The sequence below is a fragment of the Lissotriton vulgaris genome, chromosome 9, assembly GCF_964263255.1.
Source record: "Lissotriton vulgaris chromosome 9, aLisVul1.2, whole genome shotgun sequence".
Lineage (NCBI taxonomy): Eukaryota > Metazoa > Chordata > Amphibia > Caudata > Salamandridae > Lissotriton > Lissotriton vulgaris.
This window is the reverse complement of record NC_141697.1, coordinates 1,217,541,069-1,217,558,802: the sequence shown is the minus strand read 5'-3', so window position 1 is coordinate 1,217,558,802 and position 17,734 is coordinate 1,217,541,069. Positions and strand designations below refer to the sequence as shown.

The following is a 17,734-nucleotide window of genomic DNA, read 5'->3' as shown; positions in this document are numbered from 1 at the left end:
GCACTAGTCCATTAAAGGGGGGGGGGGGGGGATTCAATGTATCTTCCGTTTGTATGACGTGCATGGCGCATCTCCAACACCTCGCCTTAATAAATACAATGGATCGCCGTCACCATTACTTTGCACTTGGTAATATTAATACATAACTCTCCAGTTAAAGCGGACGATTTTGTAAATATTTAGCGCGGCTGGGCACTTTAAAAACAGCAAATCACGTGCGTTCTGCTTGGTGGAGAGGGGATAGTGAGATGAAAGGGTTGGGGAGCAAAATGAAGCAGCGATGGGGCGTGTGGGGGATCGATTTTCCGCTTACAAAAGCGGTGATATGGAATCCTGCTTAGGAGTTCCTATGTTATAAATGGAAAAAAGTTCAGAAGACACAACTTTCAATGGCACAAGTGGAAGCGGACAAGTCCTTCCTGAAATACTCCTGGGAGTGAACTATTGAGAAAAGGGTGGGACCAGCAGGAACCATTATCCAATCAGAAGTGGTTTTTTTTATAGGACACTCGCAAAAGCCAATAAAAATCTAAAGGCAGGGTCTAAGCTTACAGAGTTAATACAGCAAGTCGAAGACCATGCGTGCTCGCTGCCTAGGCTCGACCTAAAAACTGGCTCTTCCCTGTCCTTTTATGAGACTCATTGGGGTCTGGTATGTATTAAGAACAGATCCCAAGGCATGGTTAATGATCTCACTGGTGCCATGGACTACAGTAACCAGCTGTCACACATAGTTGAGTCTAGTGTTGTCTTTATTAAATAACTGCTTGCTGGTTATTTTAGTACTTAATTACAATACATTTAGATACTTAGTCCATGCTTCACCCTGTTACTACCATACAGTGGCGGCATCTGTGCAACAAAGTAAGCTTTCCTTCTGGGGCTTTCCATATACCAAAGTCCTTTTTTGGCTTTGGTTTAGAATAAGGCTCATGTCAGCATAAAGGCCTTTTTTTGCAGCCAATTTAGTGGCACATCTCAACAGGAGCATCTTCGTATACTTGGTTTTTAGTCAGTAGACATGATTCAACTACTCTCATTCGAACCATTGAGCACAACCACTACTTTGGAATGAACGTACAGAAATATATTGGTGCTTTCTACCTATTTTTGTACCAGTCAAGGTAATTTCGATCTATGGTGGGGCAAAATCCACACACTATATGCTGTTTTTGAAGTGAATTCCTCCACAGTAGACCTCTTTAACTTGAATCCTCCGCCCTTAATTCAGAGATCTAAATCCTTTCTGCTATCACCAGCAGAAAGTAGGCACGTGGAAAGGAGAATGGGACAGGAAACTTTTTAAGAATAGTGGTTTAAAAAATATATAAGTATTGTATTTTCCACATAGAGATACGTTTAATATATTCATGCCTCTTCCTCGAAACGGTAAAGAATGCATGAAAATTCTGTCAATAATTGTTAGTGGAGGCGAGATCTTTTCTTCAGAAAGCCAGAAGCTCAAGATGGAGCCCAAGGTGGGTGGTTGCATGGTAGACTCCCGAGCAGAACAGACCTCCAGCATAGTCTAGCTCTGCTTATCTACTGTTCATAGTCTTTAAGGAGCTGCAGTGTCTGCAAATCACCATAGTATTGCCTCTTCTAGTTGATGACACTTTGCTGAAAATCACCGAAGCAGTACTGTTAATTAGTGTTTCTTTTTCTGGTCTTTTCTCTCTGTTTTGCAGGGAGCTCGGGGTTTATATAAAGGTATGGCAGCACCCATTATTGGAGTAACCCCCATGTTTGCAGTGTGCTTTTTTGGTTTTGGACTGGGTAAAAAACTGCAACAGAAGAACCCAAATGACTCACTGACGTAAGTTTTTGTTTTTTATATTTGTATTTTAATGTTCATTTAATATTTGTTCTGTGAAAGGGGGGTTATAATCCACCATGATCAATGCCCTGAAACCTTTTTCTTTATAGAGGGACACTGCAGCCTTTGAAGTGTATCTGCATTTCTGCGACGTTCAATGAGTCCTGTGTTCCATTATTTTATCTTGTTCCTTTAACCAGTTGATTGTTGTGGACAGAAGGGGATGACCGGAGCTCCCTAATTATGTTATAGTTCTGAGAAGCCTTCTACTCTATACTGTGTGCATGCCAGCGCTGCACTGGCTAGTAGATTTTGTTTTCCAAAAAGTCACTTTGTAAATATTTGCAAAACCAATTCCAGTACCTTTACTTTGTTCGTTGGACCCCTGCCTTTGGCAGCACTAAAGGAGTGTGTGAAAATTGGTGGTGGCTTGGCACACACTGCTACACAAGTGCATCGAGAGGCGTCAAAGATGACCGACACTGATGTATGCGTGCACTGGCAGAAATAACAGGCTAGGGATGAAGGTGCCAGCAAATCCATTTAATTAACTTGCCATTTAAATCCGAGAACAGCATGCACATCTTTGACGTCCCTTTGCTTTGAAAAATGTACATGATCAAAACCCATTTCAATTCATGAACCTTTGTTAAACTGTTCAGTCCCTTCAACAAAATATCCTATAATTGTGCCGTTAATGTGATGTAGGATTTAATTTGTAGGGCAGCAGTTCTTAAAGTAGTTATTTCTACTGGGTTTGTGACGTCTACTTCACACGTTTAATCATGTAAGTCTGCTTTGTTAAATGGTAACCATATCCTTGTGATGAGACCATGCCTTTCTTGTCATTTGATGTGATCTGTATTGCGCCAGGTTAATCTGGGAAGCCTAGGCTGACTAAGGAATTGATTGTTGCATGCTAGTGGCATGGTCCGTTTTCTGATTGTACCGCAGATGCTTCAATAGCTAGAATGATGTTAAGTGCACTTTGCTATGCTAGTTATAAAGCACATGGCTACCCAACTGGTTTCCCAAAACGAAAGTCATGTTGTGTCCTTCCTTCAGCTAGCGCAATAGGAGATCTTCAAAAGACGTGGGTTTTGAGAAGCTTCCTCAATGTGATTTCTTCATTGGTCAATCTTAATAATGTGGGCAGAGAGTTCCAAAGTTTAGCTGCCAAATAGGCAAAAGAGCGTCGCATCCCCCACTTTGGAGCATACATTGCATACGGCGCTTTGATGTTGCATCCCTTTACAGATCAATCTGTGCGGTACTCCTTGACTTGAAGATACAAACATGGCAGCATGGGTTTTTCAACAATCGGTGCATGGGTTTGCCTTGTCGTGGACATCACCATAGTGGAGCAGACTTTGACATAGTAATTTTGCTATTTTTTAAAATAATTTTTTTTTTATTGAAATAAAAACAGAGCTTAGTCAGCAGTTCAATAGCATTATGACATAAGAAATATGACATAGTATACAGTGTAATCACATACATTTCGTATCAGCTAGAGTCTCGGTGTAAAGGTCTCGATCTTTCCATAGCCATGTCAGCAGTAGGAGAGCTGCAAATTTCGCCCCTATATGCATTCCAATGCCCTCACTTTTTGTCCCATTTTTTTGGGGTAGCCCCTAAGCTTATAGACGGTCTTTTCGGCTATCATAGATCTGTCCATTTCTGCCACCCATCTCACTATCAGCGGACGTTCCGGAGTGCCCCAATTCATTGCTATAGAGCGTTTTATTAGGTGATATCCCAGGGCCAGCCATTGGTGCTCTATCTCTGTCAGATCTGTCGCCCCCCCAGACATTGAGGGTCCCTCCCTTGGGTGCCAGTGGGATTGGTTTCCCCAGCGCCTCCCTCATTTTTTTGGTTGCCCCGGTCCATAGGAATTTAATTACAGGACACTCCCATAGTGTTATAAAAGGTACCCGTCATGCCACAGCCTCGTAGACACAGGTCGTTAGGGCGTCTGCCTAGCTTAGCCAATAAGGGACCTGACATGTACGTCCTGTGCAGAATTTTGAGCTGTATCAAGCGAAATCGGTGGTTTATCGCCGATTCCCATGGGGACATCAGAGCTGTTAGCCAGTCCTCGTCCTCTAACTGTTCTACGTCCCTCTCCCATGTGTCGCGCAGGGCCGGAAAAGAATCCAGTAGGTTATTGCATAGCTTGCGATACGTGCATGAAATTGCCTTGGTCAGTAGAGGTTCAGAGAGTAATCTGTCTTCGAGGGGCGAGGCCACTGGGAAGGAGGAGAGGTCATGTATGTTCGTAAGAATGGCATGTTTAATTTGGAGGTCGGAGAAGGATAAGAGTGTCCCCTTGTGTATCAAGTCTCCTAGGGTAGATATGCCGATGGTGTCCCACTTGTCAAAGCCTAACTGAAAACAGAGGAAGCCGAGGTTTTGAGAAGACCAAAGGGGCGTGGCCTTGGTGAACTTATTAGACCAACCCAGGCTCTTAGTAGCTCGATGCCATATAGCTACTGTCTGTGCCATTGGACCCACATAACGATTACGAGCAGGTGTACTATACAGAGCCCCTAAGTAACCCTCGCGTCCTGTCTGGTATCTTTCCAGATGGAATGCCGGGTTTGTGGGTGATCCATGGATCCAGTGATTTATAGCCACTAGTTGGGACGCCCAGTAATACAGGCGTATGTTGGGCAGTGCAATGCCACCGTCGTACCACCCCTTGGTGAGCTTACGGAGGGCAATACGAGGTGCCTTTCCGTCCCACAATAAAAGGCGCATATCTCCTTCCAACGTGTTAAAAACGAATCTGTGATGGGAAATGGGCAGTTCTGGAAAGCGTATAAGAATCGCGGGATCGCCAGCATTTTGAATAGGGCGGCTCTACCAGGGAGGGACAGAGGCAAAGATCTCCAGTGGGAGATATCGTTGTTCAGCCTTTGCAGTGGGCCCTTAAGATTACGATCAAAGAAAAGTTTAGGATCTGAGGTAATGAAAATGCCAAGGTGTGCAAAACCGTCGAGGGCCAAGGGGATGGAATATCCCCAGGGCAGAATGGGTGGGGGACCATATAACATGTATAAGACAGATTTAGACCAATTAATGGAATAGCCAGAGTATTTCCCAAAATGTGTAATGACATGGAATAAACTATTTATGGAGGTAGTGGGGGAGGCCATGTAAACTAGAATATCGTCCGCATAAAGGGAGATCTTATCGGTCATATCATCATTCCATTTAAGACCCCGGATAGAGGCGTCTGTGCGGATCCAATGGGCCAATGGTTCTAGGGTTAGCGCGAATAGCAGGGGTGACAGGGGGCAGCCCTGCCTGGTACCCCTGTGTAGCGGAAATTGTCGGGAGGTGTGGTTATTGACTCGTACTTCCCCCAGTAGGTCGCTATACAATAATCTGACCCACTGTATAAAATTAGGTCCAAAGCCGAATCTTGTTAATACTTTAAAGAGAGAGGTCCATTCGATCGAGTCGAACGTCATCGTGTACATTATTGACCCTACGGAGGTTCAAGGCTGTGTTGCGGGGGGAGGAGCCAAGCTCGACAACGAGATGGCCGCACGTTAGCTCGGCTCCGGCGTCCTACCTGCCTAAATTCAAATATCCTGTCGCTTACAACAACTTATATGCAAAGCTCTGCAGTCACTTACCATCCATCCTGGTGGATCCGGTGCTCAGTGGATTCGCGGCGGCGTCCTCCCGGAAAGTGCTGCCTCTCCGGGGTTGAGACCGGGGCCTCGCCTTTAGCGAGTTGCCGGCGAGGCGGTGTCGGCGGCGGCCTCGGGTGGAGGATTGGGCCCGGCCGGAAGATGCCGATGTGCGAAGAGCCCGGAGGCAAATGATCGTGCCTGGGACTACCGTCCGGTACTCCATGAGGTGGTGTGTGGCAAGTTATGGGTTGGGGACGCCGTGTTTGGTGGCTCCCCCCTTTGTTGCCATCCGGCCGTACCGGACTCCTTTGCTCGGTGGCGGAGAGTGATCCTAGCGGAGCGGTGTCGCCGGCCGGTCCCCCTCTTTTGGTGGTCATCATTTTAGCGCCGTGGGTGCGGCTTGTGCGCTTGAGGGGGATCCCGCCGGGGTTCTACTGGTGAGCTCATCCCTGGAGATGATTCCGAAGAGACGGCGCAATTGTCGCAAAATGGCGGCTGATGCCAGGTCCTGTGTAAAGTCCCGGGATGCCGATTTCTTGCCCTTGTGCTCCGCTTGGGCCTGCACTGGTGAGCTCGAACCCACGATTAGTGACGTCCTGCAAGCGTTGAAGTATTGGAAATCGACCATGACCCAGGACTCTTGTGTGCAGGACGATGTACTGGCCGCCATTGCTCCCGGGTCGTCCCTTGAGGACGCGGATGGGCCCGGGGTGGTCGTTGCTTGTTTCTGGTTGGGGTAGCGATGATCCGATACGTGAGCGGGTAGAACCGCTGGTGATCATTGACACTGGTATACACGGCTGCCGTGAACAGCTCCTGCATTGCCATCGGGAGAGGAGGTCCCATTGGCTGCTTCCATTGATCGTCCAGCAACTTTTCCACGGCCTTTTCTCATCGCCATGTCCTATGCCCACTGGATCGATGTACATTGTGACGCTAGCTAAGAAAGGACTAGGATGAGCCCAGTTCTTACTTCGGAGGACTACTAATCAGTGAATGGAGTTATGGACTGCCCCAAATTGTGATACTTCGTTGATTCCTTCATATTTACGTATAACTGAACACTTGCCAGTTTCGTTTTGTGCCACGCTCATGGCGTGTGTGGGCGGGGGGCGCGCCATTCACTAAATGGTTCCTCTCCCCAGGTTGTCCTTCTTTCTCCCTTTCTTTTTCCGTTTCTCTATATTATCTTATGCTATATTTCGGGTTCATAATTAGGGCGACCGGCACGCTGCTGGGGGGGGGGGGGGGGGGGGGGTAGGCCGTAGCCTTCTGCAGGGGTGCAGGGTGGGACGGGTGGATTAGGGTCTATTAGATAGTTCTTTGTTTCTATGGCTCTTTTGTGTCCTTTTCTTGGATCTCCACTACTGTGCGTATGTCCGTGGGGTGAGTTACTGGGAGGGGAGGAATGGGTATTATATGTAATATGGTACCCATGGCTCTGTTTATCCTGAATTCATCGCTCCGCCCCCAAGCACGTTCGCTATTTGTATTATTGATCGCCATTACCACCGTGGGGCGGATACAGTAACGTGGAGTCCCCCTAATTCCTTTTCTCTTGAGTACTTTTGTTTTCTTATTTCTTGAGTTGGGTTGTATAATGATTGCAATTTATCTGTTTCCCTGTTGGTTTTTATTATTGCGGAAACGCTGTTCAGTTTGTCTCTGGGTACATGTGGTCGGGCATGGATACTACCAATGAGGAACTGTAAGCGAACCTATGTTTTGCATGCTCTGGACCTTTCTGATTATTGCTTTTTGGCTGTATTGCAATGAAACAGTTGGTTTGTTCCCCGCCACGTACACCAGGTTGCTATCTATACAACTGATCCATTATTCTTTAATATATTAAAAAAAAAATTGACCTCCTTTGATCCTATGTCGAGTGGTTCCAGTTAGTTAATATCATTGACTTGCAGCGTTAGGTAATGTCGTCTAACCACTCCTTGCCTTTAATTGATAATGGTGCCTTCCAGTTTTGTTCCGTGGCCGGCCCCCGGGTTGTAGGGCTGTATTTGTACGCATCCATTTCCTCAAATAAAGGTTTTCAAAAAAAAAAAAAAGGCTGTGTTGCGATCTGGGAGGAATCCCGATTGGTCGACATGGATCAACGACGGGAGGACCGTGAGAAGCCTGGTCGCCAAGAGTTATGCAAGCACCTTGGCCTCCAAGCTGATTAAGGAGATCGGCCTGTATGATCCGCAATCTGTGGCCGGTTTATTTGGCTTACGGATGACCACAATGGAAGCCAATCTCTGGTCCAGCGGTAGAGCACCCCTCTCCCGGTTCTCCTCAAACATATTTTTTAGGTGGGGAGCGACATCCAGGGCCGTGCCCTTCAGAAATTCAATCAGGACTTCATTAGGTCCCATGGCCTTACCGGATTTAATGGCAAAGATAGCATCATTAGGTCCCGTGGCCTTACCGGATTTAGTGGCAAAGATAGCATTATTGACCTCTTCCGACGTGATATCCACTTCCAAGGCATCTCTTTCTGTCTCGGATAGAGTGGGCAAGTGCATCTCATCTAAGAGTTGCTGGGATTCTTCTGCAGTATATTGTGCTCTGGCCGTGCAAACCTGTTCCAAGTGATCGGCAAAAGCTTCCGCCACCTCTTGGGGGTCCGTAATAAGAGACTCATCGGGAACAATCAGCGGGACCCACCTCGATCCCTGGTCACGGCATTCAACCATGCCAGCATTTTACCAGCACAAACACCCAGTTCATAGATTCTATGGCGGGTCTGAAGGAGCCTGGCTTGCGCCAATTCTGAGGCCAGAGCCTTGTATTCTAGTTGTTTCGTTTGGAGTCGGCGGGCCGTATCTTCGGACGGATTGGCATTGTGTGCCGACTCAAGACAAAGCAGGTCAGTTTCGGCCTGGAGCACCTGTTCATTATGTTTACGTAGGTATCCTATTTTGAGAGCCAACGCCCTGCCTTTGTGGAAGGCTTTGTAGGCATCCCATATCGTAATTATTGCCGAGCGCACTGAACCAACATTTTCAGCGAAATAGAAGTCAGAGTGTTCAATCAGGTCGTCTTTGATACCCGGGATCTTTAGAATCCACGGATTGATAATGATCGGCCCTAAGTTCAACGCTAAGGGGGTAGTGATAGGAGATCGTTCGGGGGAGTCCCCGCATATTTCGAAGATAGCCGATATCGGCCAAGGGAAAAAAAATGTAGTCAATGCGGGACATGCTATTATGGGCATTGGAGTAGTGCGTGAAGTGGGGAGTGTCAGGGTGTAGTGTGCGCCAGAGGTCCTCCAGTCCCATTGCCCCTGTGAAGTCCGCAAGTTCCTACCCACGTCTGTGGGAACGTCTCTGGGGGTGTCTGTCCAATTGGTCGTTCATCGTCCTGTTAAAGTCGCCCCAAATTATCAAAGTACCCTGGGGGAGGTCAAACAATATTCTACCAAGGACTCATAACTCCTCCCCACCCAGTGCCAGCAGAAGGTAAGCTGAGATCACGTTCAGTGGTCGACCCTCCCAAGTGGCCTCCAGGACTGCGAATCTTCCCTGTGGGTCCACCCATGTGTTCGTAGGTGTGAGTGCCAGGGTTTTCTTAACAAGGATACCCGTACCCCGGGACCCAGATGTGAACCCGGCATGTGTCAGCAGTATGTATCCCCAACGTTGGAGTGCTCGGCATCAGTTACCCACCAAGTGTGTTTCTTGTAATAGGACGAGGTCGGGTGCGTGGCGTCGTATAAAATGTAAGATTACCCCTCTCTTTATTTTGTTGCCCAAACCGTTGACATTCCATGTCATGATCGCAAGCGCTCTTTCAAGGGAATCTGTCATAGTGGTGGTTAGGGCAGACGCGAAACGGATGATCTGACCTAGCGACAACCCCTCCCTTTGGAAGGAGCAGTTGCGGTCCACAAGATACTTTGGGACATCTCCCAGGGGATCGAAGCATTGCATGGCATGGGTCTATATAAACCCGCGACTTTGAACAATGGTGCTGACATGACTCAAAACTGCAATATGCTCTGTACTCAAAGAAATACACAATCAAACAAAACCACAACAAGATCACACACCCACCCTCCCTCTACCCCCCCACCCTGCTTCCCTGCCCGCGGATTTAAAACTATCCACACCCCAACTAGGCAGAGTGCCTGTCGCCCACCCAACCATACAAAGGGTACCTGGTAAGCCGCCGTGCCGTTTGCCGTTTCTCAGCATAACTGTGTAAATCAAACAATCAAAAACCTACCAGTCCTGGTGCTACGAGAACTTCAGATACAGGTAGTTAACTTAGTCCACATACTCCTTACAGGCCAGAAGGGACAAAAGTGGAGGTCCAACAAGGAGGTACAAACATCTGTTTACAAACAAGTGCGGGAGAAGTGGCGAGTGTCCCAATTGGAGAAACAACAGCGGTGCATGTCCATGGTGACGAAGTGTGTCTCTGCGGGAGTCGCTGTCAGTCGTCTCGGTCTTCCTCGGTAATCCGTTCTTCCCGCTCCGGCGGCTGGTCTTGGCGTGTCCCCGCTCCGGATGTTCCACGGTTATTCGAGGTCTTGCCCACTGGACGCCATCCCTCCAGCCACTCCCACGCCTCCTCGGGGGACAGAAAGAACCAAGTCTTTCCCTCCGATTCGACCCGCAACTAGGCTGGAAACAGCATCGAGCATTTTATATTTTTGTCACGCATCGCCTTTTTTACTTCAGTTAAACTGCGTCTACGTGCCTGTACTTTCGTTGTGAGGTCTGGGAAAAATGTTAGGTGGGCGTCCTCAAGTCTCAGCGGCGCACCCGCCTGGGCCGTCTGAAGTATGACATCCCTATCCTGGAAATTGAACACTCTGGCGAGGATTGGGTGTGGGGAGGCCCCCGGTTTCGGTCTGCCCCCTGGGACCCAGTGAGCCAGTTCGATGGAAAATTAGCTGGAGAGACGTTTCGGATGGAGGTGCTTCACTATGAGGTCTTCAACAAAGAGTTCGGCCGCTGGTCCCTCCATTCGTTCCGGAACTCCCAGGATACGGACATTGTTGCGCCGTGCTCTCCCTTCGTAATCATCCAAGAGCTCACTCATCTGATGTTGTTGCTTTTGAAGGTGGGCCACTTGTTGCTGAAGGGTGGAGCTGTCGTCAATGAGGGCTGCCGTTTTTACCTCAACTACCTTGACCTTGGAGTCCATTTTGCACAGGTCCGCACGTAGCAGGGTTACTTTGATATTAACATAGTCTATACGCGTCTCAAGAGAAGTGTGTACACCTGCTATAGCCTCCTTGACGTCCTCTAGCGTCAGAGTCTTGGTTGCGGGTGATGAGGGTGCAGTCTTTAAGTTTTCCTCTGGTGCCAGCTCCTTGGTGTCCCCCTTGGCGGTCCAGGAGATTTTAGTGATTTGTTTCTGCAAGGTCGATCTGTTCCCTCTGTTAGATGCCATTGGGGCAGCCAATAGGTTGTTGCGTCGCTATATCAGTCTGTGATGGTGGCCCTCAAGCGAGGGAGTGAGGAGGTCGCGCTAGCTGATAGGACCTCCAGGCGGTCGCCTCAGGGTAGCAGGTCGGGATCAAGGGGCCAGGCGTGGTGGCCGCAACTCTGGTTCTATCTTTTGCCAGACCCACTCGGCGGGCCAGACCGAGGTGCGTCACCCGGACGTCCTCCAACGCCGTCGTGGGTTCACTGTAGTCCACGGGCAGGGCAGGAGCAACTGGTACCGCGGGCACATATAAGGAACATCACAGGCCAGACTGCCCTGGGTGAAGGCGGGGGCCCGGAGATCAGGGGGTCACAGCAGAGTTCTCCAGAGGGGCGCCAGTCACCGGTGTGGCGTTGTATTTGAGCCCTTGCACTCCGACTCTATGTCCGCCACCGCCCGGCGGGGGCTCTCTGGGACATCAATGGGCGCAGATAGGCGCAAACTCCGGGGTAGGCAGCCACGTGGTGGGGCAGGTAACGTGTGCGCCACTAGAGTCCAGGGCCCAAAATCTTCACAGGCGGGAGCGGGCCGCTCCGCCAATCGCCCGGGGCACCGTGCGTGCCCCCCGACCCCTACATGTAAGGGCAGAGCTGGCTAAGTCAGGGGGGTGGGGGGTGCGGCCATCCGGGAAGGGCACAATCCTGCGAGTCGGCGCCCCGATGCAGGGAGGCTGTCAGGTAGGCCCCGGAGCCGGGGGGCTTGCGTAACTGCTACCCCGGCCAGGAGACCCTCACCTGTATTCTTTCGCCGCCGTCCAAGTAAGCAGAACAGGTAAAGCCCTCCCCACGGGCGATCGGCCGATCCCTGCTTACGCAACCGGAGCCTCCGCAGCACCTCTCCAACGCTCCTCGGCAGGTCGGCACGTCTGAGCTCAGGAGCTGTCTTCGGCGCTAGTTGCCATCTTTATATTGGGAAGGCCGCCGATGTTTCGGGTGATCTGCAGCCGTACACTCCGCTGGGGCAATCCGGAGACAGGGAGAGAGCACCCGGACTGGAGACTAGAGATCCCACATCTCTTTGGGGGATCTCAGGGAGTCGGGACGGATGTAAAAGGCGGATTTATGTGGCAAAGGCCGGGGAGTCGCTCTAGCTAGTGACCATTCCACTCTGCTGCCGGCCAGGCCCCCGTAATTTTGCTTTTTGAATATTGCAGAGAATAGGAACCTGGCCCTTTTGGATGTGGACAGGTGTTTCTACCAGAAGGGTTATGTTCTGGTTTCAGGCAGTTGTTTACCTCTGTGTATTTAATTGGATTGACTATTGGTATTGTTGTTCTCCTTTATGCTTTTCCCCTGCCGCCCACCCTTAGGCTCTGGAACACTTATTCTTCTTTTTCTGCTACATTCTGCAGCCTGAGAGTAAAGGTTCGGTCTGGTCAAGCGGCATGAGATAGCCACGTCAAGACCCGATCCTGAGCATTGTTTGTTTCTAAAATTAACCAGGTGCTTATGAAATATAAGACCGGTTTGCATTTGATACATTTGCTGGTTTGTTTAATTGCCAGCCTCGAGTTTTTTCCATGTTTTTAATTTTTTGGGCGAATATTTGACCAAATCATGGCGTTTTCCAGTGGTGGTTTGAATTATTTTCTTCACGTATGATACTTTCCAATTTTAATTCATCTTTGTCAAGTGACTCAAACCGTTTTCAGACAAAGGGTATAGAACAAAATGCAAGTTAATGAAAAACATGTCCTTTACATTTTCTCAGACCCAGTTGTTTACTGTTAATAAAGGAGGATTCTTCCTATTTTGTTTCTGCCTGTAGATATCCCCAGCTGTTTGCTGCTGGCATGTTGTCCGGTGTTTTCACAACTGCGATCATGGCTCCCGGGGAACGGATCAAGTGCCTTTTACAGGTGAGCCATTCATTGGAAAGTAACACATGGTTTCCATGGTGTGTGTTTGTCTTTAAAATTACCCAAAGCAGAGCTCCTGCGTACTATTTAGACAGTGCTTGGCCATCAATGATTTACACAGACTGCTTATTAGTCACTTGTTTCTTTTACCGTCTCCTTGATGTTGATGCCAGATGTTACACCCGTTCTCCGTCTGCCCCAGACATTCACTCATTGGACATTGATTCTACTTCTCATTTCTGCTCATAGAAGTCAGACCTCCAACTGAATTTGTTTCGGTCTCTTCCTCATTTGTTGGGAACCAGGCTTTCACAGGCTGCCGCCTCAAAAAGATGCTCTACCTCTTCTGCGATCTCTGATGCCTGTGTATTAAACGCCCCAGCCCTTTTCTCCTTCAGCCACAACTTCTGGTCCTATTTTGTTCCCTAAGATCCAGGTCTGGAACTATTGTGGCAACACATGAGGAACTTTCACTTTCAGAATCTTGATTCCCATAAATAGTCTTTTCTTTTTGTCTTTAGTTCTAAAGTCCCCTCTCATGGAAGCTCATTCATCAGGTTTCCAGTCCTCCATCAAATGGGAATAATTATTTTGTGTAACTGAAATGCACTAGTGTATTTATTTACTGACTTTGAAAGCTACCTTCTTTAATTTGCCGTCCTGCTGGCTCAGGAATTCTTTTTGGTTTTTGCTACATTCTGCTCTACCAAATACTGACAGGATGAAGGTGTAGATTTGCAGAAGGGTCTTTGTACCAGGGTTTTGGGACAGTTGGTTGGTGATCCATTGCTTAGCAGTACATGTGTGTTTGCCCACTTCGCCAATCTTTCTGTGTGGTAAGCCGCCCATTCATGAGGAAGTTCTTCTTCTTTGCTTCTGGAATCACAGATATTGATGGTGGGACAGAGGTCAGATGCAGTGTAGTCTTTAACCAAGACCCTTTTCAATTTGTCTATTAATGTTGTTCTGGTGCGGTTTAGACTGTACATGGAAAAAGGTACCATCTACCAACGTTCTAGTGAGTTCTGGAGTCTTTGCAGTTGGCACTGACTCAGCCCTAACAGTATGCTTTATGTTCATTTATCTTGGTAGTTGAGCCTGCACCCTGCTTCCTGGGTCTATGTTCTGGTGCCTCTAAGGCCCTGGACCTTCTGGTTAGCCCACAAGTCTCTCAAAAGCATTCTCTTGTAAAAGAGCAAGATTCTAGTTCTTCTGGCACTGGATCTATTACAGCGGCCACACTCCTTCCGTCTTCTAGAACCAGAAAACACACATGTTTCAAAGTGCAAGGCAGACAATCAAACCAATTTAATTTCTTGTTGCCTTCTTTTTTCAAGGCTGGATGCGACACTTGAAGTCAAAGATAACCATGTGATATTTGAAATGGACCTTACAAATAAATCAGGCAGTCGTTTTAGAACAGGCTTGATTGAAAATGTGTGCAGCTTTCATACAACAGTTTCATGTAGATACGTGGTCTTTCACCAAAATACTACAGCTTTCTCAACTCTGTTCATTATTGGAAACTGATTGCCTGCAAGCTTAAACAGTTATGAATTCAGTCGCCAGTATGATGCTGATCTTTAGATACTTTTCTCCAGTATCTGGATATTGCTGTCAAACCTTCAAACGGGAAACATTTGTGGCCAGATTACTTCAGATGCAGGAAGGAAAGAGTTACAAGTAGTCCTGGTCCCTTATATGTGTATCACAAGCCTTTTTTTGATTCGTAGGACTGGTCATTTCTGCTGAAGTGGTAATTGCCTAAAGTATTATGCAACATGGTTCGGGTAGGTCCAACAATCCAGACTTCAGTTACACAAGTTCAGCCTTTGACAGGCCGTGACTTGATGTAATCTTGTCACTCACACATGAACCTGTTCAGTGGATCCATACATCTTACTTGAAACTAAACTGTCCATGCCAACTGTTGATAGACCTGCTTCAGTGCTCTTCTTTGATCCAAAAGAAGGGCCACTGCTCCCTGAAGCAGATGAGCCGCCCAACTTTACCGAAGTCTAAGAGCCAGAGAAGTTTCTGAGACGGAAGTTCAATACAACAGCAAGAGGTCAAAGATAAGCAAAATATTCCGAATGTATGACAGAGGTAAACTCTTGTAGGAATGCCGGCAGAACACATGTAGAACTAAGAACACATTAGGTGCACAAAAGGAGTCTGTCATACACCAAGCAGGAGCCATTGGTAGAAAGATTGCTACAAAAGGAAAAGGAGTCGAAATCAAAGGGACTAATCTGGATAGCAAGTGTGTGAAAAACATCCAGATATAGTAACGAAACAAGCTCCACTCCTTTACATAGTGGAGAAACTAGATCATCAAGGATTGAATGAGATCAGGAAGCAAAGTTCAGCTTCCTTGAATTGGGAAACCACAAAACGGAATGACAGGTTGGACGCTGTGATGATTTAAATTCAAAGGAATTAAAGAGGTGTAAAGGGTCTGAAAAGATCCCCTAAGTAATCCTTAATTCGATAATGCTGTGCCTCCTCACTTCCAGGCTAAGGTAGAACCATTTGCCATCCTCTAATACTAGCAGCCAGTAAGGCACTATCCAAGGCTGCCCAATCTAAGCTCATGCCCCTCGAGGACATGGCTAGGACAACCTCATAGACTAGTTGGCGCCAGACCCACCACTGGGATCAGCTCAGAAGCACATCTTAGCCCACTGTCGCAGGAAGGACCCGGTAGCAGGGTGTCTATATTTGTCCAGAAAGGTCTTGCAGTTGAGCAGGCAGCTGTGGCATCTGGCAGGATCCGTGGCACCCTGACGGAAGCATTCTGTGGCAGAAACGCATTCTAGCTTTCTTTTGTTTCACCACTGTCTGCTCAGCTCCTCTTCTATTGGACTCGGGTCAGTTGTCTATCTTTCACTGTGAGAAAATTAGTCTGCAGTCTCTTCGGATTCAAAGAGCTGCTGCATTGAAATCCGTATTGGCTCTTCAATGAGCCAACCCACTGTCCAGCCTAGGGCAGTTATCCTGCATCTGTGCTGCATCTGTACTGCATAGTTCCAAACGCTGCATTAATGTTATGGCACCTTAAGATCCTCCAGGGGTAACTAGCAGAATCCAGGTATCTTCAGCACGACGCCATGACCCTCAATGGGAAGCGTGGAGACTTAATGACAAAGGGGAAAGTTGAGACCCTTGATGTACAAGCAGGTCAGAAGGCTGGATGGTAAAAAGAAAGTGCAAAGAAATTCTTGGCTGTGAGAAAGGAGTAGATCACTTCAAAGAAAGGCCTGAATTTCCGCAATCAATTTCATTTGATTAAGAATATCATAGTCTTTAGTGTTGAATACTGCAGATGTAAAAGTTAAAGTAGCAATCTTCTCTTTGTCCCTAAAGTCTACCCTCTGCTCCCTAGTGTTCAGCTCCATTGTTTTGTACCACAGAAGTGGCAAGACCCTTGACTGATGAGGGACCTCTAGCGCCTCGGTGACTCAGAAAGGTGAGCTTTGTTAAAGAATCTCTAGATGAGGTTTCCACTTATGGAGGAGATCTAGTGCGAGCTGGTCATAGCAAAATCAGTGACGTCTCTTACCAACACTTCTTGTTTTACCCTACATAGGATTTATCTATTCCCTTATCGATTATGAAATCTTCTGTTTCCCCACATTCTAACACTCCGAAGAAAGGGTTTTTTCAGAGTTTTCCTCTGTGACACCAAATGTAAAACTTGTAGGATGAACTCTTGATGGTGCAAAGTAACCTTTCTACACAATCCATAGTTGAAACTGCAGCTATCGACAAGAGGAAGAGCCCAGAGTCTCTGTCCTTATAAATACTGGTAAAATATGATGCCAGGGGAGCTGTTGGGATGGGAACGTCTGCTGCATGATGGACACATGTTCCTCTTTTAGAATACATATATCTGGTGTCCTGGGTTCTGACGTTGGTTAACTCCAGCTCCTATTCACTGACCTATATCTTAAGCCCAACATGCCAAGGACATGTTGTTTGTGTATATATACACTGTGTGGTACATGCAAGGTGTGTACTAGTGAACTAGACTAATGTTGGCCCGTGGGATCCAATTTTGATACCTTCAGTCTGGCATGCTCTACAAGATGGAGTTGAGTTTTTCTCCAGACAATAGAAGTGTTTTGCTTCTATCCCTGAAGCTGGAGGGCAGTAGTTGAAGTGGAAAAAGAGGGAGACAAGACTCCTTTAGTAATTTGCTTGGGCCTTTTGCTGAGAGGAGGTCCGGTATGGCTGATGACAATAGGTACAAATTACTCACACATCTATGTGCCCTTGTTGTATTTGGTCCAGGCTGGACTACCCTGCTGTGAGGCACATCCCTCTGCACCAGAGGTCTTCAAATAGGAGGGTGGGCTTATCTGCAGGGGCCTGAATCGATCACCGTGGGGCTGATGGGGTGCCAGGCAGTGGCAGATAGGAGCATGTATTCTATCACTGGGAACACAGACTAACATCCTGCTTAACGCTCTGCCAGTCTAATTGGCCATCAGTAATGTCTTTTATTTTTCACTCGCATCCTGTTTGGAAGTAGGTGTTGAAGTGAAGGGAGGTGGGTCTATGTTGACTCTCGCGTATTCAATTGCATCTTTTTAACGGATAAGCTAACATAACTGCAATGTTTGAATCGCTAAATATGACAGTTTGGTTTGTTTACTTGAGTTACTAAATGTAAAATTTTACTAGAACGCATGAGTTTATTTAAGGCATCAATAGCAGGGGCAGTTTTGGTAGCAAATGTTTTATGTTACTAGAACGGTCAGTTTGTAGGATAGGCATGTATGACATTTTGTTGAAGAAAACAAACTGAACGCTATTAAAGATAAAATAGGTGCCATTATCCAAAGGTCTCCTTGGCTTCTTGTTATCAAGTATTTGTAAGAGTGGGGTTTAACAGCACAGTGGTAGATTTCATATGCAGCTTAAGTGAACTTTTGTTATTGTGTAGTTTCAGGAGGCAATGTTCCATTTAGCCAACTT

The 17,734-nt window shown here is 47.4% G+C and overlaps 1 protein-coding gene across 1 annotated transcript in view; it reads left to right on the top strand.

Annotated features, from left to right (window-relative positions):
• Window positions 1-17,734, top strand: part of SLC25A20 (solute carrier family 25 member 20) — a 91,109-nt gene that overhangs the window by 23,390 nt on the left and 49,985 nt on the right. The window contains exons 3-4 of the mRNA XM_086939315.1: window positions 1,689-1,816; window positions 12,664-12,754. Coding sequence (XP_086795441.1) covers window positions 1,689-1,816; window positions 12,664-12,754 — 219 coding nt within the window. The remainder of the gene's footprint in view (window positions 1-1,688; window positions 1,817-12,663; window positions 12,755-17,734) is intronic.